This window comes from Phyllobates terribilis, unplaced genomic scaffold, assembly GCF_046119375.1.
Source record: "Phyllobates terribilis strain yellow unplaced genomic scaffold, ASM4611937v1 Scaffold_8__6_contigs__length_399053987, whole genome shotgun sequence".
Classification (NCBI taxonomy): domain Eukaryota; kingdom Metazoa; phylum Chordata; class Amphibia; order Anura; family Dendrobatidae; genus Phyllobates; species Phyllobates terribilis.
This window is the reverse complement of record NW_027362768.1, coordinates 275,661,261-275,688,134: the sequence shown is the minus strand read 5'-3', so window position 1 is coordinate 275,688,134 and position 26,874 is coordinate 275,661,261. Positions and strand designations below refer to the sequence as shown.

The 26,874-nt window shown below is 41.5% G+C and overlaps 1 protein-coding gene across 1 annotated transcript in view; it reads right to left on the bottom strand.

The window, feature by feature from the left end:
* Positions 1-337: 337 nt before the first annotated feature.
* TAB1 (TGF-beta activated kinase 1 (MAP3K7) binding protein 1) overlaps positions 338-26,874 on the bottom strand; it is a 49,776-nt gene continuing 23,239 nt past the window's right edge. The window contains exons 6-11 of the mRNA XM_073644253.1: positions 22,014-22,127; positions 14,727-14,838; positions 7,109-7,253; positions 6,790-7,012; positions 6,541-6,691; positions 338-1,927 (exon numbers count right to left, since the gene is read on the bottom strand). Of these exons, the coding sequence (XP_073500354.1) occupies positions 1,717-1,927; positions 6,541-6,691; positions 6,790-7,012; positions 7,109-7,253; positions 14,727-14,838; positions 22,014-22,127 (956 nt within the window). The 3' untranslated portion in view covers positions 338-1,716. The remainder of the gene's footprint in view (positions 1,928-6,540; positions 6,692-6,789; positions 7,013-7,108; positions 7,254-14,726; positions 14,839-22,013; positions 22,128-26,874) is intronic.

Here is a 26,874-nt window from a genome sequence, read left to right as displayed (position 1 = left end):
ATCATAGTCTGAAGAGACTTTTCAAAGTTATACTTACTTGAACATTAAACGGGTATTCCATTCTCCAAGATCCAATCCCAATATGTAGTAGGTGTAATAGTAATAATATTAGGAAATACCTTTAATTAGAAATGTAGTATAGTTCTTCTGATTCACTGTGTCTCTTTCCTCGTGTGTAGGCATTGCAGGACCTTATCCATAGTTACGACCACTAGCAACTAGCTAACTAACTGTCACTATATCAGTGGACGTAACCATGGATACCTAAGGTCCTGCAATGCCTGCACATGAGGAAAGACATAGCGAATCGGAAAAACTACACTACATTTCTAACTGGAGGTATTCACTAATATTATTATTGCACCTACTACATATTTGGATAGGATCTCGTAGACGGGAATACCCCTTTAAGTATTCTACATAAAAAAAAAAATTATTCTACAGAAACCTGCACATCCAATAAAATATATAAAGTTTAATTTACATAGATATCTAAAAGCAATTAAAACTATCCAAAGTCAATGAGGTACCATGATTTATTCTATAATGGGGCTAAAAGACCACCCCATATGGAAAGTAAATGACGAAAAGATGGATGGCTCAAACTCTCCATGTGATAAATCCATATGCAGTGGTGTGTTATGCAGATTGTGCCAATATTAATCATTTCTCCCAAAATATAACTATAAGTGCAATAATGCAATATGATATGTAAGCAATATACCAATAGCTGTGAAGGTCACATCAGCGATACAACAAAGTGTCAAAAGGAGAATAAATCTAAAAGTCATGTCCAAGCCTCCAAAATAAAGGCATGTGGGGACCACATGGGTAGCTGTCCCCAAATGTCTTAATTTGGGATGCTTGGACAGGACCTTGTTATTTATTCTTTCTTCTATTGACACTGCATATGGACTTGTCACATAGACCGATTGGAGTCAAGTATTATCTCATGGTCTGAGCCACCCATCTTTTAGTCATTTACTTTCCAAGTGGGGTGGTCTTCTAAGCCCTGTTATAGGCTAAGACCTTGTCGTTTTAATTGCTTGTATATGTCTATGTAAATAAAACTTTAATTACAATTTTAGATGTTTATGTCCTCGTCTGTGGATTTCTATGTGAATAAAGCTTTACATATTTTTTTAAGGGATGTGCAACAGTCTCTGCATGTTTTGGCATTTTTTTAGTCAGCTGCTGCTGATTGATCTGCAGCCTTTGAATAATCTAAGTAAGGGAAAACAAGAACCGATCCTCTCCGATTTCAATGAACTGCATCATTACTGGAAGAAATAAAAGCCCTGGTTGATGTAGCAATATACGCATTGTTTTTTTTCGAACTTAGGAATGAAACATGATGTGAGTGATCATGAATTCTGGAGACGTAAACAGATTTCATTCATATTTAGGGAGGAGGCACTGATCTGGATTCAGGGAAGACAGGAGAAAAATGTAGAATAAAATATATACAAAGCACATTAGGCTCTTTCTACTTTCAGTGATTCAGGGACCATCTCTTCTTCTAGAACCTCCAGTCCTTTATGAGCACATTAGAAAAGCTCTTCCAAATTTAACAGTCTCACACCTGCCGCAGCTGACACCCCCCCCCCTTTTTTTTTTAAAAAAAAGACCACTTTCTTACAAATTATAATATATGATGAAAAACCGCAACAGTCATTGTTGATCACGAGACAAAATGACCAGAGTTTAATATCTGGATCACTGAGCAGTAACTAATGCTGTGGGATCACCATGTTCCATGCTCCAGAGCCGATAAAATTCAGTGAAATCCACATAGGGCTCCACCCGGCCATCCTCGTCTGGCTGGAGAGATGGTGATGGGCGAGTGCGGAAGAGGCCCCCGTCTGAGCTGGAGCTGCTGCTCTGTGTGTGTGTGTTGGTAGACTGGAGCGTTGCACTAGGCGACTGTCTGGATAAAAACAGAAATAAACGGAAAGGATATTAAACCGGCTGGTGGAACTTGCCGTACAAATAGGTTCCACAACGAACCTTCATAAAGAGACACGGAATAAGTAGAGCGAATTTAACCAGTTCATCCTGGGGAGAGATCGAGGTTCTACCACAGAACCATAGTGTATTAACCTTTTCCTGCAGCAGACACCTTTTGCTTTAGCAATTTCTCCTCCCCTGCTACCAAGAGCTGTAACTTTTTTTTTATTTTTCCGTCCAGAATTTGCAGTTGAGTGACACCATCTATTTTACATACTTGGAGCTGGGTGAGGGCTTGTTTTTTTTTTTTTGCGTGGCTAGCTATAAGTTTCAATGGTACAATTTTTGAGTAGATATGACGTTTTGTTTGCCTTTTATTGTATTTTTGGGGGATGATGGAAGAAAGAATACATTTCTGCCATATTAGGTCTTTGGCTTCCACTGTGTATGTATATGTGTATGTATGTATGTATGTATGTATGTATGTATGTATGTATGTATGTATATATATATATATATATATATATATATATATATATATATATATATATATATATATATATATATAGCAACACATCAGTATAACACATTTGCATTTCGAAAGGGCTGAACATTGCTTGAACTAACTCTGGCATTTAAGTGGTTTACCGCATTGATCAGAGCTAGCTCGGATCGCGGCTGTATAACGCAGGCAGGTGCAAGCTGTATAACGCAGGCAGGTGCAGGCTGTATAACGCAGGCAGGTGCAGGGTGTATAACGCAGGCAGGTGCAAGCTGTATAACGCAGGCAGGTGCAGGCTGTATAACGCAGGCAGGTGCAGGCTGTATAACGCAGGCAGGTGCAGGCTGTATAACGCAGGCAGGTGCAGGCTGTATAACGCAGGCAGGTGCAGGCTGTATAACGCAGGCAGGTGCAGGCTGTATAACGCAGGCAGGTGCAGGCTGTATAACGCAGGCAGGTGCAGGCTGTATAACGCAGGCAGGTGCAAGCTGTATAACGCAGGCAGGTGCAGGCTGTATAACGCAGGCAGGTGCAGGCTGTATAACGCAGGCAGGTGCAGGCTGTATAACGCAGGCAGGTGCAGGCTGTATAACGCAGGCAGGTGCAGGCTGTATAACGCAGGCAGGTGCAGGCTGTATAACGCAGGCAGGTGCAGGCTGTATAACGCAGGCAGGTGCAGGCTGTATAACGCAGGCAGGTGCAGGCTGTATAACGCAGGCAGGTGCAGGCTGTATAACGACGGCAGGTGCAGGCTGTATAACGCAGGCAGGTGCAGGCTGTATAACGCAGGCAGGTGCAGGCTGTATAACGCAGGCAGGTGCAGGCTGTATAACGCAGGCAGGTGCAGGCTGTATAACGCAGGCAGGTGCAGGCTGTATAACAGCTGTCAATTGCTCTGCATGATGTGGGCTCAACTCCTGAACCCACTACATACACTGACTCAAAGTGCGCCATACACATACAGCAGATGTCAGGAAGGATCTAAATTAACATTACACTGAGCCGATTGATTAAAAAAACAAACCCACAATCTTAGGCTCTATTCACATGTGTATCGTGACGTTTGTCCATAAAAGAAGGGATAATGCTCTGAATGATATGTCATAAGGCCTACAGGGTTTGTTTTGCCAGTAAGAATATTTCTGCACACAGTGTTATCCCGCCTATCAGATCTGATGGAATTAGCAAAATAGCCAATGGGGCAAGAGTTTTAACCCTTTCCCGCTCAATAAAGTACTATTACATCAGAGTTGATGAAGCTGTATGGAGCGAGTCAGGAGCTGAGCCCGCTACACACAAGGCAGACATTGGCTATGTTACACAGCCAGCCTCAGCATCCAACAACAGCGAGCAGGGCGAGCTCCGATCACTGCTGTTAACTGTTGCTGTCAATCACTGACAGTGGCATTTAAACAGTGATCTTGGGGTGCCAAAGGGTGTCTGTAAAAAGTCCGGTCTAAATATATCAAATATCATCTGTCCGATCAAAATATACAATCAGTTTATCCTGTATGGGGAAAAAATTGAAACACAAAAATTGCCGTTTTGTGGTTACCACACCTCTCAGAAAAAATACAATAAAGAGTGATCAAAACATAGCATATACTCCAAACCTGTACCAATTATATCTACTGCTTGGCATGCTAAAAACAAGTCATTACATAGTTCCATTTACAGAAAAAAAGTTATTAGCCTAAGAAAATGGCAATGCAAACTAGTTTTACAAAGTTCCGAATTTTTTTAAGCCACGGAAAATCAAAAAGCTATGCCACGTCGCCAGGTCATTTTTATCGTACAAATAACGTTGTAAATGCGAAACCCAAATAAAAATCACATAGTGGCATTTTATTCATCATCATTGCACTACACCTGGATATTTTTTCTGTTTCTTAGTACATTATATGACAAAATGAATGGAGTCAATCAAAACTACAGCTTGTCCCACGAAAAAAAACAAAAACATGCCTTATATGGCTATGCCGATGGAAAGAAAAAAAAGTTATAGCTCTATGAAGAGGGAAAAAAAACATAAAAGAGCAAAAATGAAAATTGGCAGAGTCCTTTAGGTTTCCGCACTAACTTTCTATATACAGATGGGCTCAGAAGTATTTTGACGGCGACATATTTTCATAATTTCGCCTCCGTACAGCAGTACAATAGATTGGAAACTAAACAAAGATGTAACGGAGTGTAGACCATTCAGTGTAAATTCAAGGGACTTGCCACAAATACTGCATTAACCATTCAGGAACTACCGTCATTTTGTACTGTCCCTCCACTTTCACAACTTAAAAGTAATTGGACAAAGTACTATAGATATAACCATTACTTATATTATAAGTCGGGAAGCTATGGGCATCATCACATACTACTTCACCAGGCCATTACTGCAGCCATTTTCAGTTGCTGCTTGTTTGTGTCTCTGTGTCTTTAGTTCAATAAGATAAAAGCATGCTCAATCATGTTATGATCATGCATGTCACTAATATATTGAAGAACTTTTCAATGTTTTTTTTCTTAAAGTGACCCTCCATGTTTTGTTCATTATCCATCAGTATTGCAAAGCGTCAATCTATTAATTTTGCTGATTTTGATCAAGTAGTATAAATAATCACACTTCACAATTCATCCTGCGACTTTTGTCCATAGTCACATCATCAGTAAAAAATGAGTGACCAGTTCTACTGGCAGTCATACATGTCCACGCCACAACGCTGCCTCCACCATGTTTGACAGATGATGCGGTGTGCAGTAGATCAGGAATGTTTACTTCTTGATACTGTTTTCTGTCTTTAATACGGTGTTAGTGGTTTGAATTGAGAAAAACTCCCTGGATTTACATTCATGAAACAGTCTTGATTGCTGGCCCTACATTTTTTTCAGCTAATTGTTCAGTTGTATCTGAGCTAGTAAAAGTGTCTGTAATTCATGAACAATAAATGCAATATATTTTTTAAATGCCTTATATTAAATTCCCTTTTATTTAAGAAAAGAGGGGGCCGCCTAACACTGGTGATTTTTTTCTGAATAAAACTTGTAAACGTGTTATTTTGAAATCTTGCTCTTGCACTAACCCAGCGCTGCTGCGTACTTAACAACTAACACTTGTATTGAGCTTTTCTCACAATGGACTCACTGCGCACACTAACAGTGAATACTCTAATGAGGTGACCATTCAGTAGCAGCTTAGACAAAGTATGGAGCAGCGCGGGGTTAGTGCGAAGAGCGAGATCTCTTTTATTGTGAGGAGGGACACAGAGGGTTACCAGATCCCACTCAGCATGGCTAATCTACTATAAAGTCACCATACCATAATGGAAGTCAGGCCCATTAGGGACCCTTCCGGCTACTTTTGCTTATGAGTTTTATTTAGAAAAATCACCAGTCTGGGTCTGCCCTTTTTCTTTAAAAAAGTTGGCTTCTTCAGACTGGTGATAGTTACTCGAAGAAAAAGGGCAGACCCAGACTGGTGATAGTTACTCGAAAGTCTATATTTCAATCAAAACTCAATGCTTTTGTTTGAAGACCAGAGGCACAATTGAAAAAATTCTGAATCTGTCCAAAATACTTTTGGACCACGTGGTACACTGCAAGCAGCTCATACACACTGCAGCGATGAAACTGTGTGGGAAATTATCAATTTTCTCTGTTTCCCCATCTATTTTTTTTCCAAGGGATTTCTTGAAAATTTAATTTTCTACTTATATGGACAATAGATTTTTTTTGACCTGAGAAAATGTTCCAGGAGGCAATAAAATCATCTTTTAGCACCTGAAACCCACTGCCAGGGTTTTGCTGCTGTCTTATTTGCATCAGAAGTATAATGTTGTATCAAAAATGGAATCGCGATTGCGCAGCCAGTAAAGACAGCACGGCTGTATATACAACACCCTACATCACAGCAGTATATACCACATGCTGCGGTCTGACTCTGACTACATGGTCTTGTCTATGTGCAACATGTCATCAAATGAATAGGTCATTATATTACTTTCTGTTACACTTAGTCATTTATAGCCTTTTGAAACATTTTGATATAGGTCACACAGCCCTTATAAGAAATAAATTAGTCAAGTCCAAGTGATATTTACAGCGTGGGAGTTGATCCATCCAGCGTTGAACTGCTGTGAGTGCCATTCACCATTGTTCCTTGTGATGGCATAACAAGCGATAGCGTGACACTGGTTTTACTAGTGTTCTGGGCATTGGAATATGGCACAGACACTGGGTAAAAGCGACCACCTAAAATATAGAAAAAGTATTTTTCTGAGCTAGAGAGACAGAAGATGGATCATTAAAAAGCAAGCCTATAATATGTGCGAAAAGAAAAGGTCACAAACCCTGGGTAGGCGTAAGAGTAGTCTGATTAATCTCTTCCAAAGGGTAGCCCAGGTTGCGGACAAGCAGGGTCATGTCCTCGTATTTGGTACAGAATTTGGCACGCTCCCCACCACTGACAAAGGTGCTGTGATGAATACGCTTGACTCTTTCCACCACTGCCTGAGCAACGTCATCCAGAGATACTTGCTTAGCAAACTCTGTGGCAATCATTGCTGCGATCTCCTTTAGTTTAAAATTAGAGAATAGTGAACATAAAGAAAAAAAAATAGTAATTATATTTAGGAAAATGCAGGTAGAAAGTAAAAGTATCTACGGCACCTGGTTTGCTTGTCCCGGTCCATGAGCAGCATCCAGAGCTTTGTAGAGCCCTTCTGACATCAGCACCAGGAAGCCCATTACCCCGTCCAGCGGCTGGCACCCATGGATCTCCGGCTCCGCTGTAACCGGCTTAGATTTTGCTGCACTGAGAACAAGAGAACAGCAAGCAATTGAAGCAATGAAGTGAACTTTTAACACAGTTTAGAATATATTAGACATGAATATTCCAATACAGAACTACAGTATTGCACAGGACCGGCAATGCCAGCGCTCAGCTATAAACTGCACTTCAATCCCTTCCACAGTGAACTGCTCAGCGGCAATACAGCAGTGTCCAGGACAGAGGTATCTGCACTGCAGTCGTCTTTCTATCACAAGGGCAGAAATCTCACGGAGCGTTAAATAAAGGATTTAGACCCTTCCAGATTACATCAATATTTGCAAATTAGCCACACTGAATGTTTTTTGATGCTTAAAGCACCACTCCAGTTTTTTTTTATTGCACCACTGGAGTAGTGCTTTAAATCTAAGTCTCGTACCCCAAGACTCCCCTTCCGGCGTTTTCATCACTGCTCCCGTCACTCTCTGGTGAAAAGTGACCTGCCGGCTGCTCTAGTGTTTCATGGAGCTGAGCAGAGGTCACTAATCAATACAAGCCTATGAGAGCCTTGTTCTGGTCTTGTTCTGGCTCTCATAGACTTGCATTGACAGCTTGTGTCATAACTTCTGACTTCCGGTCCAGTCAGAAGCTACTGTCACACAATGACGCTGCGGGATCGGAGCGGTGAAGAAAAAGGGTGAAAACACTGGAGGGCGAGTATGTAACAAGGGCAGACTTTGCTGCTGGATTTCAATGAATCTATTACCAGGTTTTTGCCATCTAATCTGAGAACAGCATAATGTAGGGACAGGGACTCTGATTCCAGTGATGTGTCACTTTAATGGGTTGCTTGCTGTAGTTTGGATAAAGCTGCCAATCAGTGGTGGGGGAGGGTTATACTGAGCTCAGAATTCAGAGAACTGAAACAACTGCAGCAGATAAAGAAGTGATTTTATCAAAATTGCATCAAGCAGCCCAGTAAGTGAAATCTCTGGAATAAGAGTCTCTGCCCCTACATCATGCTGCTCTCAGTTGAGGTAGTAAAAACCTGGGTGAAAGATTGCCTTTAAGGGCAGCATGGCATTGAGACAGGACAGCTCTACTATCAGCCCAAACATGAATTGTGTAGTTTGGCTAATATAGTCTAAGAAGTAATATAGCGCTCATAGTTAAGAGCCCACTGGGTTCAGGAGGAGAGCATTCTCCTTGTTCCTCTCTGTATATATGGAGATTCAAGAGTGCAGGAAACAAAATACCTCCATGTGCAGCAACAACTCATCTACTAAAGCACAATAAGATCCCAGAAGGAAATACAAATGACCGAGCCTTAGAAAGGTCAGTGACAAGAGACTGGGTAAACATTTATCATGCCATAAAAAATATTAATGGTGGGAGAGTAGAAAGTGGAAAACATTGCCATCCAACCATTGCCATGAATGTCACTTGAAAGGATACGACTTGCTTTGCGGCTCCAAGATCTGGACAACCCGTTATTACTGATGATCCATGAATGTGACCTGTCAGTAAGGCTTTTCTCACTTGGAGATTTTGCCTGATTTGACAGGTAGCATTACATTCAGTGCCTTTTTTCTTGTCAAAATGATGGACACTTTGTTAAATGAATGGGGTCTGTGAGGAGCCAGTTTTATCTGTCATACGGTGGATACAGCAATACCAAGGTTTCTACTATAAAACATAGCTTAAAGGGGTATTCCCATCTAAAAGATCTAATCCAAATATATAGTAAGTGTAATAATAATAATATTAGCAAATAGCTCCAAATAGAAATGTAGTATAGTTCTTCTGATTTGCTGATTAACTTTAAAGAGGACCTGTCACAAGGTCGTAAGTGGTCAGTTTTTGCTCTTATTTTATACACGCAGCTCCCAGAAAACGATTAGTTTTTTCTTGTGTAAATTCGTCATACGATCCCAGGGTTTTCATTCTGGTTATGTAGCATGCATCAGAAGCTATTTTTTTCTTTTTTTTTTTTTGTTTATACCAAGTGGCCATTTCTCACAGGCTAATTACATAGAGCAACCTACAAACATGCCCTCAGAGAATCCTGGGCATCACGTCCCCTTAGAGGGGCCAAAAAATTAGCACCGAATGAAAAGTCCTGTATCTCCCGAAACACATGTTGGATTTAAAATCCTAAAAATAAAAATTGATTACTCAGAGAAGCAGAAGAAAAAGAGCAAAAAACAGCCATTGTTTATCTGGTGACAGGTTCTCTTTATGAGGAATTAGATAGGATTTATGCAGCAAGATACTTATCCAAAACACAAAACCAAGTCCTCACCTAAATGTAGTAAAAACAAATGTAAAGACTTCTTCAGACTTAGCCTGAATTAAAACAGAAACGGTGGCAAGGCCTATGATATTGTATTAAAGAGTGTGGCCTTATACTTTCCCTGACTAGTCAAACATGTTGTACATAAAGTGGTTTTATTGGATGGGACAACCCTTTTAAAGCATGTTTTATTCATTTATTATTGCACAAAGGTTCAAAAAGTAGTATTTAAGTAGTATTTTAAGACTGGGTTATTTTTTTCATGTTTTTGATATGGATATTGGATTAGTTTGTTCCTTAATACCATTCAAAAGGCATGAGGCTTCATTACTCGAACCACTGTAAATCTGGGGAGGGGTCCCATCAGAAGCAGACTATGGCACAATCAGCTCATGGCTTTAAAAAGAAATTGAACTTTCAGAAAACATTTGATCTGTCAGAAAGACATCAGACCTTTTGATCATTGTGGGTACGGGTGTCAAGACCTCCACTGAAAATCAAAATAGAGAGGCAGAGGTAAGTAGTCAGCTCAGGACAGCTCTGCTCAAAGACAAAATATAGCATATGGACATCGTTACTAACATCCATGTATGGATGACTAAAAATTAATTTTGCAATTAGGGCTAATTAAAAACTTTAGACGATAGGCTTTTGCAGCATTTTTTTTTTATCTTTGCACAGTACACAGCTGGCAAATTCATAGTTAAATCATTCTGCAGTCAGAGAGCTTGCTCTGAAGGCAACGATTGTAACTCTTCTCTATCTTCTTCTTAACGCCTCTATTCTGACTTGTAGCCACTTTAAAGTTTTGTACAACTTTAATTGGGTGGTAGCTCAGCTGGGAAGATATAAGAAAGGTGAGTGTTCTAAAACCCTCATTCTGCAGTTTGCCATGTATAGTGAAGCACCTATAGAAGCCTAACAGTTCAAAATATTTAATGAAACATAAATGCATGTATTTTTGGCTAAAATAATTTTTGCATTTCAGAAAAACAAGTCACAGAAGTATTCCATATTCTTTAAAGGGGTATTAAATTGCTTTAGTTAGACAGCATGAAAATAAGCAAGTTTGTAATTGACTTACTTTTTTAATCTGTTATCATTTTCCTGCTGAAGGAGCTTTCATCTTACAAAGTGTACAGCTTGTTTCCATTGAACTTGGCACCAGTTTCTGGCCTAGAGTTCAAAGTAGTTCCAGGATAGGAATTAACTCTTAACATCCTAACCACCTCTCTCCAGCCCACTGATTTCTATACTGCCCACCTTCCTCCCCCCTCAGCTCCTGACAAGCTGCTGTTTCAAATCTTGCAAGAATTGGCTGCTTCCAGAGCAGGTCTCCTAATGACAGCTCTCACTTTCCTGAATTATGTACTTGTTCAAATGCCCCGTTATCTCTATATGTAAATGCAGTGATAACTGTGTAGACTCCTGAAAAAAAAATACTGAAGGCAGAATGTATTAAAGCAACACTTGTGCTCAGCAGTTCTATTAATACTGCAGATCTGCTACACACCAGAACTGTCATACAAGCAGGAGAGCCTGTAATAAACCAGGAAATAAGGAAACTGTAGAGTTGTGAGCTGCTCAAGAGAGAACTAGAGAATAACCTTTAAGTTGTAGAGGAAAGCAGGGCTCCACAAGGAGCGCTTCTGTTCCTAATATTTTAGTAAATCGGTAGGGTCTTGGCAACCAAACCCCCAACAAGCAAGGCTCCTATAATATTTCCATGACTTCTCAAATGTTTTCTAGACGTTCAGTTATTGAATAGGAAAGGAGGAACAAAACTTCAAATTCTTAGGTAAATGTATAAAATTCGTATTTGAATGTTAAAATACAGTCTCTTTGCCACTTGGGATAAGAAAGGAAATGTATCTTTTTTTATTGTAAATTATCTCATTCCTTATGGGGTTTTTGCCCATGGGGTTTGGATCCTTAAGGAGACACAATATCCAAAGTTTTATTTTATTATTTATCTCACTTATATAGTGCCACTAATAACCAAGCGCTTTACAAACATTATCGCCACTGCCCCCATTGGGGCACACAATCTAAAATCACAAATCAGTATGTCTTCGGAGTGCAGGCGAAAACGAGAGTATCCGAAGGAAACCCACGCAATCACGGGGAGAACATACAAACGCCTTGCAGATCTTGTCCTTGGTGGGATTTGAACTAACCCAGTGCTAACCACTGAGCCAAGTTTCAACCCTTCTTTCATTGACATTATTTAAATTAACCCCTTCAGCACACAACTATTTTGAACTTCAAGGATGAAGCAATTTTTTTTTTCTTTTTTATTACTTCCTCCCTAGGGTCATTTTCTCATCAACATAACCATATGAAGGCTCGTTTCTTTAGGCGTGAATTGTATTTTTCGAATGTGTTGAAATGAAACGATTGGAATTAATTGTAGAACGTTTACAGGAAGCTATATGCATATCTTGTCGATAGGGTTGACATGTTAAAAAAATATAAAAAGCTTACTGCCCTTGTAACTATAGTCCATAAAATGAGAATTTTTAGAGTAAATTTCAGAAAATACAGTGTAAGGTTAAGTTCACACAATGCGTTTTTTATGTGTTTTCGCGACAGTTTTCCCGCAACGGAAATGCTGCGAAAACGCTTGCAATAGGTCAGCCAGCTGTAGAATTGGTAATCTGGATGTGCTGTGCACATGATGCGGATTACCATTGCGGTAAAAACCGCAGCATGGCCATTTCTTGAGCGATCCCGCCGCAAATTCGTGCCCACTGACTTGCATTGAACCCCAGCAAACCTGCAGGTATAATATCTATACCTGAGGATTTGCTGCGTTTCAATTACAGCCAAAGGCCGCAAATTCGCGGCGGAAACGCGGTGTGGGTGGTACCCGGGTCAGGGGAGGAGGACCACAACTCCTCTCTCCTGACCGCTGCTCCTGCTGATAACAGGGAGAGTGGAGTGGATGGGAGGAGCAGTAGTCTGCTCTGCCCTGCCCGCGGTAAAAAAAAAAAAAAAAAAAAGTGGAAAAAAAAAAAACCTTATACTCACCTGTCCGGAGGCCCCCGGTGTCCTCCTGGTCCCCGGCGGTGATCCTCTCCTCCCAGTGGTACACTGCGTGCGCTCCCGCAGTATACTGAGCTGCCAGGACCTGCGGTGATGTCACTGATCAGTCACGTGACCATCAGCTGATCGGTGATGTCAGCGATCAGCCACGTGACAGTCAGCTGATCAGTGACGTCAGCGATCAGCTGATCGATTGTGTGACCGATCAGCTGATGCTCACATGACCTGACCCTGGGAACATTCGCAAGAATGTTTCCAGGGTGGTAAGCTCACCGGGGCTGATCAGCTGATCAACCCCAGTGACCTCACTCCTACACAGAAATGTACACTGACCGGAGTGATTTTACACTCCTTGTCAGTGTACAATGCTGTCTTCTACAGCAGTGGCATCAGTGATTTGAAAAATTGTAGAACAGTGTGTTTTTTATTTCATTAAAATACTTTATTTTGGTCGTGTCTTTTATTGAAAAAGCGGCGACCATTTTACTACGTGGTTAGTAATGGGGGCGTCTTAAAAACGCCCTCCATTACTAACCTGGGCTTCACGCCAGCCGCCAATACAAGGCTGACGTGAACCCCATCCCCATTACCCCATTTGCCCCTGCTACAGGGCAGTGGGGAAGAGCGAAAGCTAAGAGCAAGTTTTGGCGCATCTTATGGATGCGCCATTTCTGGGACTGCTGAGGGATGATATTAATAGCCGCTGAGGGGGCTAGTATTCATGGCCCCTTCCCTGGCTATTAATATCAGCCCGCAGCTGTCAGTTTAGCCTTTGCTGGTTAAATTTTATAGGGGGACCCCACGTCAATTTTTTTCTGGGGTACCCCTGTAATCTAGCCAGTAAAGGCTAAACAAACAGCTGTGGGCTGATATTAATAGCCAGGGAACATTGGTGGCTAATGGCCCCTTTCCTTGCTACTAATATCAGCCCCCAGCGGTCGGCTTTCCCTCTGCTGGTTATAAAATGACGCGGGAGCCCAAGCCATTTTTTTGTTTGTTTTAATTTTAGGCTCTGTGCCCACGATCCGAACGTAGCAGCGCTTTGGACGCATATTTTTTGCTGTGTCCAAAACATAGCATTCTATTGAACGCAGATAAATCCACATGTGTTCACTGAACCATGCGTATTTACCGCAGTCTATACATTCTAGTAGTCAAATTTCTGTTGCGGAGACTAGCGACTCTGCAAGAGAGTTTGACATGCTGAGGTCCTGTAAGACGCGCCGCATGTCAGTGTCCACGGGTGATTCGCAGCCTCTGATGCACGCATAGTGGACATGGAATTTCTAGAGATCTCATCCACTATGCTGTAACATCTGGACGCTGCGGGTTTGAAGCTGTATAAACACACAGCTTCAAACCTGCAGCGGCTCCTGACCGTGGCCACGTACCCAAACTCACCCGAGGCATGTCAATTTCTGTAGCAGACGCGCTAGTCTCCGCTGCAGATTTTGACAGCTTGAAGTGTCATATTATGCGGTGGATTCACTTGTACCGACAACAAAAGTGCGGCACTAGAACACCGCGTTTTGGAAGCAACAAAAATGCTCTGCGTCCAAAGCGCTGCTGAGTGCTGATCGGGGGGACATAGTGGCTACGAACCAGATGTGAGATGTTAATTATGGCCTGGGATCATGTTCGCAAATGGCACCTTCCCAGGCTAAAAATAGCAGCTCACAGCAGCCACATAAATTACATGAATAGAAATGCTAATGAAGATTGGGCGAATGGGACTAGCTGACATCTAGCTCTTTTGTTTGGTGATGACAAGGTGTCAATCAGACCTTTTCATGACCAAAACTAATTAAAGTAAAGAGTTAAATAAAACTCAGACACAGAGTAAACACTTTATCTGAAATACAACAGACACATTCTTTAATAATTCAAATTAACCAATATACTCACCCTTGTTCTGACAGTAATCCAAGGGTTTAAGCAATGTTCCACCAAATAACTTTATTTAGCTCCAAAAAACATTCATTGATGTACAAAAACGCTTCAAAAACCACATCAAAAACGCCCAGTGTATTTCCTGCCAAGGAGATGCCCAAACACTCAGGAAATTTCTGCTTCAAATCCTGATCGTGCGCATATAGCCTAACATGGAAGAAAAAATACTGACAAAATGCAATAATGCCAAACAACAGTATATGATAGTCATACAAGGTAATGAATGTCACCTCAGCAAGTCCATGTCATTGTAGTTATATTTGACTTTGTAATCCCCAATTCTACGAGTGCTTGTTTGGACTCCAATGATACCCGCTTGCTTTATTTTGGCTGTATCCAACCCTAAAAAGACAAGTGACAAGGTAAATTAACTTGTAACTCTCCATGGTGGAATACATCTTTCATCTCACATATTTAAAAAGAACCCATCAGCAGGGTTTTGTTATGTAATCTGAGAGCACCATAATGTAGGGGCAGAGAACCTAATTCCAATGATATGTCACTTGGTGCAGTTCTTATAGAATCCCTGTATTTTCTGCTGTAGATGTAGCAGAGCTCTGAATAACCTTACCCACACCACTGTTCGACAGCTTCTTATGTAAGCTGTACATTATCAGCAAGCAGCCAATCAGTGGGGCGTGGTTACACAGATTAGTTGGACTGGTTTGCATGTGGGACCTAGTCCTGCAGTGATAATTAGTGATGAGCGAATATGTTCTGTTAACCCTTTCGGCGAGTATGCCAGTTTTAATACATGGGAGGAATGTCTATTTCTTACACATTCCTCACATGTATTAAAGTTGTCAAACAGTCGCAAATCATGCACACGGGAGCGATTCAAACATATCACCGAGCAGCTGTAAAGACTCGGTGCTCGGCCCGAGCATACTCGCCGAAAGGGTTAACAGAACATACTTGCTGATCACTAGTGATAATCTCTTTCTGATAAAACAATGATTATATTGAAACTACAACACAACCTAAGTGACACATCCTTGGAATCAGGCTCGCTTGCCCTATATTACGCTGCTTTAAGACTAAATAGCAAAAACCTTCTGACAGGTTTCATTTAACAAATTAAACACCCTTTGTAAAGACCAGTTACGTAAAATAGAGATAAAGTTAGTAGAATGAGATTTTATTTTCTTTAGACAGTGGCAACACTAGAAGGCAGAGATGTCAAGACAGGTATATGGTCTCTCTTCGGCTACCACACCTTCAGAAGTATGTGCATGTGTTATGCTGTATATTTGTGTGACTTTATGACTAGGTTTGTTCATATAGCCATCCTGAGCATTGCATTTCTGTGTACAGGCATTTTGGTTAAAGAAAAAAAATTATAATTTCCAAACATAAGAAATATCGGAATTCTAACACTGCATATAGGATACTACTGGAGCCAACAGGATGGACTGTACCTAGTTATTCTGTATTGCAATCTATTAACATGTTTACATTCATTGTTATATTCTGCCGCAATTGGGAAGAACCGGCACCAGCACAAACCCCCCACAGTGAAGACCAATGTGGCTGCAGCCCGTCTTACCGATCAGTGCGATCAATACACGATTAGTGGGCTCCCTGCATGTGCTAGAGCTGCCGAGTCTCAGCAGATGGTACACAGCTCTATCCTGACAACCCAACACTGTGCCAGTCATATGTCAGGAGGAAAATATGGAAGAGCTGTACCAAGAATGAAAACAGAAAGGAGGGCAATGTGTTTTCTATACTTTACCACTTAAAAAAAAAAACTAAATAAGGCCATTAAAAAACATGCAAAATTCTTCAGCCAAGTCTGCAACAAAATAAATCCAGTAATGTTGTATGTAATGACAATACACTACATTGAGTCTGGCCATTAATTACCATAAGGTATTGAATTGGTTAACATACAGACCTACTGATTGGTTATGAAAGTGGGTAATAAATATACAGAAACATAAGTGGGAGAACAATCCAAGACAATTATTAACTATGTTTCGCCTTTGAAAAAAAATGAAACGTTAGGAATTTTCTATTTACTTTGTGTCCTCACGTTGAAGCTGTCACTAGTGAGCTCACTGACAGACAATTCACTACGGATTGTCCCACTGTTTAATCATTGTTGACCGTGAACTCAGACACCGGCCACGGCTGTATCATGTTTATCAGCACTATGCGTCTGTTCCTAAGAAATCACATGTCTACAATACACCAGATGTCTACAGAAGTCACAGCATCTTAGCAATCTTATTCCTTCAAAGACTGTAACACATCAAAGCCAAGCGACACCGAGAACAAGTCTCTAGTCCAGGAAGCAAGCAATATGGATCAAGAAGGTGAACCTGATTAATGAGTGTACTCCTCCGCACTATAGAATAAAAGGTGAATAACCAACCACACTGTAATACTCACTACAGGATCACACACAAGTATCTGCAGAGAATTAAGGTGTAGAAAGAAAGCTGCACCGGCAGCCTGTGTACACCCCCGAGGGACAGCTCCGTGCTGCAATTCTTTACCTTACTTACTGGATTAGTTATACAAAGGCATATGGAGGGATGTGTTTATTATATTAATGGGGCTGTCCACTATATTACATTAATGGGGCTGTCCACTAGATTACATTAATGGGGCTGTCCACTAGATTACATTAATGGGGCTGTCCACTAGATTACATTAATGGGGTTGTCCACTACCTGGACAAACCATTCTTAAATAATGTATTCCCTAGTGTTCAATAAAAATACTATACATTCGCCTCTCGCACTGACGCTATTCCAGCCATGTCACCACAGAGTCTCCCAAATCCTAGTGTGACATGGTTATGCCAAGTGAGCGCTGCAGTCAGTCAATCAACAGTCGATAACGCGCTGCAGTCCTTACACATTCCTTGGATATCTATTAATGGCCAATGATTGGCGGCACCGCTGACATGACCTAATAATGTCATGTGAGCGCTGGGAGACTTGGTGCAGGCATTGCTGGAATAAAGTCAGTGTGGAAGGTATTTGTTATTTCTATTCTACACAGGCGAGAAGAGCATTTAAGAAGCGGTTATCCAAGTAGTGGACAACACACAACAGATTTATAACTACCTTGGAACACAATACTTTTCTAAAGTAGAGAAATATGTGAAAAGTTATGAAATACACCTCTGTAATGACTTATTATTATGGGCAGTAAACAAATTCACACAGCTTCAACTTCTTAGCGTACGATTCCAAGTGTAAATAACACGGTCTGGATACAGGCTTGTGATGGTCACAATAGCATTTAAAGATGCAATATTTTCCAAGATCAAACAAGAGTTAAATACAGAAAATAAGATTCACTATTCATAAAGATTGATTTCTTTAATTCAGTCAGCATATAATCCAATAACCGCAATGTAATTAGCTGTTTCTATAGTGTGTTTCAATATGTATTAAAGTTTTTGGATAATAACTTCACTTCTGCTGCTGATGTACAATCCTTGGATTCAGTAAATGACCATTAAGCCATCGGTGCACCTTCCCAGAACTCTCTCGGCTGTTGGAACAGGAGGATGACGTGTGATTTGTGCGCTGACTGCTCCATACTCATCACTCAGAAAAATAGCAAATAATGATAAGCAGTCAGACTTCTGTCGCTATCTGCAATTCAAATTCTGGGTCAAAATCATTCTTTGCCAAACAACTGAGCTGGATCCTCATCAGTAACACCAATGAAGGGAAAAGGCTGCCTCTGAGGAACGCTCAGGCCACACAACAGCAGCGATACTGTACACATCCACCCACTGACGGGTGCTGTCACACCAAAGATCGGGGGATCCGACTCCAGTCGATAGACACAATGCTAAGTCAATTCACAAAGACTCCTTTCATTTCTCGAGAAGCATTAGTAACCAACTCATTCAGATATAATAACCACCAAAAATTAAGAAAGTGTAGGAAGTGTATATCGGTGACAAAAAGCCATACTAAAATGTAAATGATCTGATACCAGATGGTTGAAAGGTCTCAGCCAAACAAGTGTAGCTCCAGGTCTTAAGCTGTGTAGCCCTAAAATCCTATTGTCCACCAGTCTAAAAATGCTAGCCAGGCCTTGTATTTCAGTCATGCTTCATAACCAAAAATGTATCATAAGTGGATCTCTCGTATTAAAAGACACGAAAGAAAGAGTTTACATACCCAGAATCCCAGAAAAACATTAGTGGTCAGCAGAGGAGGCAGAATATCAGGGGCGTTACTATAGTAGGTGCACGGAGAGTGGACAAGGGTAAATGGAAGGAGATGCACCAATCATGGCCCCACAAATTTACTGTTATTTACTGTAGAAAGTGGAGTATATTACAGTAATAATGTACTGCAGCCCATATCTGAAGTAGATTTCTAACTCTAATGTATGGAAACCCAAAGGAAGAGCCAAATTCATTAAGAATTAATTTGACACTTTAATCGGCTTCAAGAATGGCTTACAACAGCACAATCTGGATTCACCCTCATAACCAAGTTGCAGTCTTGTGTCATGACTGCTAGAGAGTTAAATGACCCCTCTGAGTGCCCACCTATGGATGACATTAAATGCTTATTTTCACAAAATACTCTGCGTCTGAGAACATTTTGTGGGGGTGCTCATATATAAGGACATGCACAGTATTGTGCAAGTTAAAACTAGCTGTGGTGAATCTGAAAATAGCGGAGAGATGAGGAACTCTGTGAACCTTGCCCGGATTACAGCCTACAGACATACATATCATATCCGCAGCGGTGTCTTATTTCTGACCACACACATTGGCCAATCACATCCAGAGACTTATACCTTTTATTCCTACATCTGTGACTACAATTCTCAAGAAAGTTATCTGCCATCACTAAGATGTAAAGCAAGGAACAAGTGGCATCTTCAGAGCAAGATTTTCCATTCTCCCAGAGCTGATTTACAATATTACAGTTCAGGAGGTATACATTCAGCCTTGTAAAGTCTTGGGTTGCGTATATAGTTCTGCTTCCTAGTCTCTATCTCATCTGGAACCTGCAGGCCTCTGGGTCCCGGCGAGCAGTGCATGCTGGGAACACATAATTATAGCTAATACATCAGGCCACATGACTATCTAGAGAGCACAAATAAGTACACCAATAAACCTCCAACAGAAGTCTATAGAAAGTTCATATATTTTTGATGTTGTGGATAGCATTAGATAACGTGTGGATAAAGCACACAGACTCCAAGAAAAGAAAGAGCAACAAATAATAGGGGTTGTATGGGAGTGTTATATTGATGGCCTATCCTTAGAGAAGAGTAAGATGGAAGTATAACTCGGACCAGGTTCACAACGCAAGGCTCAGACTGGCCGTCAGCTCTCCCAACCCGAGCGTGACAGCTGCATAGAAATACATGCTATCATGCTCGGGTCGGGAGAGCTGACGGACAGTCTGAGTTTTGCGTTGCTATCTCCACCTGACTCTTCCCTTAGAATAGGTCATCAATATTTGATTGGTGGGGTGCAACACCTGACACCCGGCTGATCAGCTGTTACCGGCAGTGGCTTGATTTACTCAGTTGCGGCGCGTATAGTGGCCACGGCCGGGTACCGCTACCTCATTGCACGTCTACTGTGTTTTTGCAACCCAGCGCATGCACAGAATGATGTGCAGTGCATCCACTATTGCTCACAGGAGAGAGACTACTGTGCATGCACAGAACAGCACAGTGCCTGTGCAAGACTTCCCTCCCAACAGCAGAGCAGCAGAGCTAAACAAGTCATTCAAGCCCATGAAGGTCATGTCAGGACTTGAATAATGAGAAGAAACAAGGCACTTGGTGGCATCGGCCAGCCTGCACCTGTAGCCTCATTTAGGGTATGTGCCCACGATGCAGAAATGAAGCGGAAAATTTCCGCATGTCCTTGCCCGGAAAAACCCATGCGGAATTTGACATGCGTTTTTTGTGCGTATTTTGCGCGTTTTGCACATGCGGATTTGCCTTGCGTTTTCTACTGCATTGTAGATGGCAATTCCGCATGCGTAAACGCACAAATAATGGACATGCTGCGGAATTTTCCGCACATCAAAAACGCTGCGGAAAATTCCGCAGCATGGGCATTGCAATTGAGGAATTAAATAGGGGACCATGGCAGAAGGCTTAACATGCGTTTCCAAAGCGTTTACGCTGTGGAAAATTCCGCAGCAAAAACGCATGAAATACGCATCGTGGGCACATACCCTTACACAGATTCAATGTTTATTTTCTTAGCGATGGCACATCCATATGCAACAGGCATGGAAGGTATGTTTCAACTTGTCTTTTCCACCCTACCCTGCAATGTACATAGATTGATAACCCTAAAGCTGTTTGGTTACCCTAAAGCAATCTACAAGGTTCTGCAAGTTTTTACTCTTTATATTCAAACCTGTAAGGAAGACTCAGTGATTAGAAAGGTTGGATTGTCATAATTACACCTGCATTCACCTAAACTAGATGCTGAGAAAAGCCGATGAATACTTTCACGTTCCTATAGGCCCCCTAATTCAACAGATGGAGGCCAAAATTGTGTTCTTTTGGCCTCCGTCTGGCTAGTAACCCTCTGCATACTATTTATTTAGCTGTAAAGAAAAGTGCAGCAGACGGTGTTTTCCTATATATATAGGGCTACTGCAAATAAAAAACAAAACACTTTAATGGGATAAGTCATCAATACCACATCGGTGGGGGTATGACTCCCGGCACCAGCAAGAATCAGGTGTTATAAGCTGTGGGTACTACAAAACAACTCCTATTCTGCAGTACCCGGCAGAGGCCACTACACACTGAATTGAGCTGTGTTGTGCAGCCTAAGGTCCATGTGTTTATATCTTGCAGCACTGGAGCTTGCACCAGCTGACTTGCTGGAGTTTGACACCCGGCACCCAACCTGACACTAATAATTTACCCTACGGATACGTTCACCAATATGTCCTGACCGTAAAACCCCTTTAATGGGGCAGTGGGTGGCTTTTTTTTCGCAATGGGTGTTTATGATGCATGGATGTTACGGCATCTATCCATACTGTGGCCGCTGTTGAGCATGTACCTCATGTGATCAAAAGTGGCCACAAATGATAATTGCACATAACCTTAAAGGGGTTGTACAATAAAGAAATTATTGGGAGTGCTTCTTTAAATGCATGAATTTGGGACTAAAAAAATAAACCATTCTTGCATTTGGTTTAATTAAAAATGTTGCACCGTTTGACTTTTACAGGTTATTTTCCTGTACATTAATTTTTCATGTGGTCTGTGGCCATATATCAGCTAAGAGGAAAGAAAAAAACCAAGCACAGATAAAAAATCTACAAACTCCCCATCAGACTATCCTAGTCAGCGGACTGAGGGATTTTCAGTTAACTCATTCTGCAGCAAACAATATTCAGTGCGGCTTACAGGCTATAGAAGGCGAGTGGTGCCAATTGCAAAAAATATTTTTGTCCAGTTACATGCATCCAAGTAAAAAAAAAAAGCCCCTTTAACGTGTTTACTGAGTAATAAAACATATCATAGGTGTTATACTAACGCACCAAGCTGGGATAATCGGAATAATTCATCTTCATTCTCGGTTGTGTGATCAGCATTAAGCTGTGTGACCTGCAAGCCGTCCACTGTGGATTTGCATAGCAGAGCTCTGTTGGTACCTACAAAATAAAAAAACGCAGATTTCCTCACTTTCAATCAACTTATTTAGTTTCACCATTATATAAAATTAACTTGCTGTAAAGTTTGTCACATAGTACAAATCAAAGTGAACATTTAAAACTAAAACACCAGATATTACAATAAAACCTCCACATTTTTATTAAGAATTAAAGGGAACCTCTCACCAGGTTTTCACTACCACAAAAATGAGTATAAAGTAGGGGGCAGAGACCTTGATTGCAGCATTGTGTCACTTACTTGGCTGCTTGCTGTCATTTTCATAAATTCACTGATTTCTGTGCTGCAGATGTAGCAGTTCTCTGAATGCTGAGCTCTGTATAACCCCTCCCACATCACTGATTGGCAGCTTTCTGCCTATGCACAGTATACACAGATCAAATCCTTGATGGCCTCAGTAGAAACTTATTCTATGGAATATATAAGTGTACGGCGCTTCTCATAAAAAACTCAAGTTACATTAACAAAACACTGGCATTTTATGTGCGTTTTTTATTAACTTTAAAATATTGGTATACTGTTAATAGTACAAGTCAGTGGCATCTGCTTAATAGATGCATCTAAAGGTTCAATTGGGAAATCCAACTTTGGGCACAGAATGTAAACGGTGTGAAAAGCGTCCAACACATATTCTACATCTATAAGCAGATAACACAGCATTCACCATTGATAAGAAGTGATGCAGATAGCTTCCCCCCCCCACAGATCATGCTCAGATCACCCCCCATAGAAGTCAATGAACATCTTCAGACTCTTGACACCTATGTTATGATAACAGAGCAGAAAATAATCATGCACAGAAAATGAAATTTTAAAAAAATGTACAATAGTTCAATAAAAAAAACAGAGATTAGTAATAAAATGTTTTAGTATCTGGTTTTAACTAATTAAAAAATATTCCCTTTAACCCCTCCTTGACATCTGCCATATCTGACGGGAAGGACTTCTCACAAATAGTTGTACATGTATGACACTGGAGACTAGTGGGACCAGGAGTAAAAAGATATCTTTTTCTCTCCTTCCAAGAGCCATAACTTTTTTATTTTTCCATAAACGTAGCCATAAGGGCTTGCTTTTTTTGCAAGACTACTTGTAGCTTTGAAGGACTCCATTAATTTTACCATCTATAATATAACTGGGGATTCGTGTCTCTGTCTGAAGCCTTTATAGACTGCGCATGCGTGACGCGCAGTCTGGCTCCAGACAGAATCACACATCCAGCCGTTACAGGTAAGAGGAGTGTACGGCGCCGGAGATCGCAGTATGCGTAGACACTGAACGCATACCGTGATCTCCAGCGCCATACTTACCTGACCGGGAGGAGCGTTGCCGCGGCGCCTCTCTTCACCGGAGACCGGGGCAGGAGTGAGGCGTCGGATCGGCGCATGCGCATAGCGCTATCCGGCGCCATTTTACTGAAGACACATTTGCAGTGTCTTCAGCAAAATGGCGCCGGACAGCGCGGTATGGGCACGTGCGTACTCCGGAGCCACACTCCTCCCTCGGCCTCTGACAGAACAGCACACAGCAGCGATGGAGCAAGGCGAGTATAAGTGTTTATTTTTTGTATGTGTGCAGCGTGAAAGGGATGAGGGGTGCCATACATACCAGGATTGGGGGGTGAGGAGGCCACGCATACCAGGATGAGGAGTACCATGCATACCAGGATGAGGGATGGGGTGCCATGCATACCAGTATTGGGGGTGAGGGGTGCCATGCATACCAGTATTGGGGGTGAGGTGTGCCATGCATACCAGTATTGGGGGTGAGGTGAGCCATGCATACCAGGATTGGGGGGTGAGGGGAGCCATGCATACCAGGATTGGGGGGTGAGGGGGCCATGCATACCAGGATGAGGAGTACCATGCATACCAGGATTGGGGGGTGTGGGGTGCCATGCATACCAGAATAGGAATTCGGGGCACCATGCATACCAGAATTGGGGGTGAGGGGAGCCATGCATACCAGGATTGGGGGTGAGGGGAGCCATGCATACCAGGATTGGGGGTGAGGGGAGCCATGCATACCAGGATTGGGGGTGAGGGGAGCCATGCATACCAGGATTGGGGGTGAGGGGAGCCATGCATACCAGGATTGGGGGTGAGGGGAGCCATGCATACCAGGATTGGGGGTGAGGGGAGCCATGCGTACCAGGATAGGATGGTGGGGACAGGATGGGGGCAGTACAAATACCAGGATGGGGGTAGCACATACCAGCATGGGAGACCATATAGCAATAAAAATGCTCGCCACCCGGGCGTAGAACGCGTTCAATAGCTAGTGTGATATACTAAAAAATGGAAAAACAAATTCCAAATCCCACCGTTGATTTTTGGGTTGTGTTTTTAGAGTTCAGCATGAGCTAAAAATGACCTGGCAACACAATTCTTCTGGTGAGCACGATTTTGGTGACACCAAACTCATGTAGTTTTTTTTTATATATATATATATTTTAGTGATTAAAAATAAGTTCAGAACGGTGCCAAAAAATTTGGTTTGTATCGCTGTTTTCTGAGATTCGTAACTTTCACTGATGTACTTAGGCTTGTATTTTTGCACGCTGAGCTGATTTCTTTATAGATATCATTTTGGGTTGTTTACACCTTTTCATTGCAATTTTTGGGGAATTGCGGCAAACAAAAAAAAAATTGCAATTTTAGCATTTAGATTTTTTTTTTAATTAGTTTAAGCATTCTATAACTAGAGGTGGTGCAAACTGATTCACCAGTCAGGGCCATCGCGTCAGTAATCTGTGACTGCTGGACGGGAGCCCTGAGACCTACCTCTTACCTGACGACATCCTCGGCTTCTCCCTAGATTAGCCGGCTTGGAAAGATCACCTACCGATTTTACACTTTTCTTTTCCTAGGGCTGCCTGCATCCCTCACCAGTCAAAGTGCAACCACTACAGAAAGTGATTGGCTGCAGCGGTCAGAAGTCTGTATTCAAACAGGACGACCGATTGACAATCCCTATGAAAGGGATTCTGAGAGAGAAAAGCCTGATTTTTCAGCTAGAGAGTCACTTTTGAACAAACAAGTAGACATTATTTTACCACTTACATACAATTTGGTGACTAAGCATATGAAGAGTCATACGCTAACAAATAGTCACAGGGTTCTCGGCAGCTGCCACAAGGTCACGCCAGAGATTTTTACAACTACTAATTTCTATAGTAGCTATATAAATCCATATGCACTTAGCTCCCCCTAGTGGTGACTGCTCACAGCTCTATCCTGTTCTAGTTTCAGGCGATTTGGTTCTTAGGGTAGGATATTTACTGATGTATTTACGTCAGATTTCTAGCATAACTACACTGAAAATATGGCATTTGTCCTGAAAGTTGTATTTCCAAAGCCCTTGTGCCACTTTTCTCTAAAGTAAGAAAACTTGTGCTGGGATTTAAAGTTGTAGAGTGTTGTCAATCACCGCCAGTATTAGAAATGTGGCAGTAAACACCACCAGGTCCAACAATGCTATACTAACAGACGTTACCTAATATAAAAAGTAAACTGAAATAAAAAATGTCAAAGATAAAAAAACCTCTTGGCTTTGCCACCACCTTTAGTTAACTGAATGATACCACAAATTACTATAATAAACTACTTTGTTCTAGAATCCCCTACACTTCCACCTGCCCCAAAAAACAAAGATTTCCCCACTTGTTAGGATAAGGGATAACTCACTGACAGCTGGGTTCCAACTGTAAGGACCCCCAGCAATCCCAAGAAAGGGGCTTTGTAGCTCCTTTTTGAATGGAGAAGAGTTGCGCATGCTTGGTCTCCCCTCAATTCATGGTCTATGGGACTGCAGATGAAAGCAGGGTGCAGTACTTCAGGCAGTCCCATAGACAATGAATGAAGTGGAGGCCGAGCATGTGCATCTACATTCAAAATAGTGCCGCAGAGACCTGTTCTCGGGGTTATAGATCCTCGATCTCGGGATTGTGGGGGTCCCAACTGTCATACTCCCAATGGTCAGCAAATTATTCCCTATGCAACAGATAGGGGATAACTTTTTTGGGGGGAATAATTCTTAAAGGGGTTGTCAACTCCTTCTTAATAGCTAAATAAAGTAAAAAACATAAGATAAAACAAATTCTTACCTCCAGCAGTGGACTAAGACTTTTAAGGACAGCGATTCAAATGCCGATCTTAATCACAAGAGTTCTGGTTATTTATTAAGAGACACCCTTCTCTACTAATATTTGGTGCATTTTGGGTGGTCTGTAATTTATTATATGTTTCTTGTGTAAATGACAGCAAATCCTCTAAAACTTTCCCACTTTAAGATGTTCAGTAGAAAAAGGGCAAAAAGTTTACGTTTGCCCAAGTATAGCTTACATAAAATATTAGGCTTTTTAAAGCCACAATTATGGCACAGAGTCCTTCATTAAGTGTACATAGTGGATTCCTTTTTCAGGTCCTTATGAAGCAAACATTGCTAATTACGACACCTCATTCTCTTGGACACAAGTGAAACAAGAACAATACATGTGCAAACAGAAGAAAGTACACAGCTGTTTGCCATACAGAGAACAGCTAATGTTTTCTTACATCATTTGTGTTGTTACAGCTTTTCTCCTACATTGAAGGGTTTTCCCACAATAAATATTTACCAGCTCCAGGATCACAAGTATGAGGGGGTTCTGAGTCCCCTGCTCCCACTCATCTATATTATTGCAGTAAGGACAAGATTTAGAGAAGTGGTGGGGTCAGCTGCCTTTAT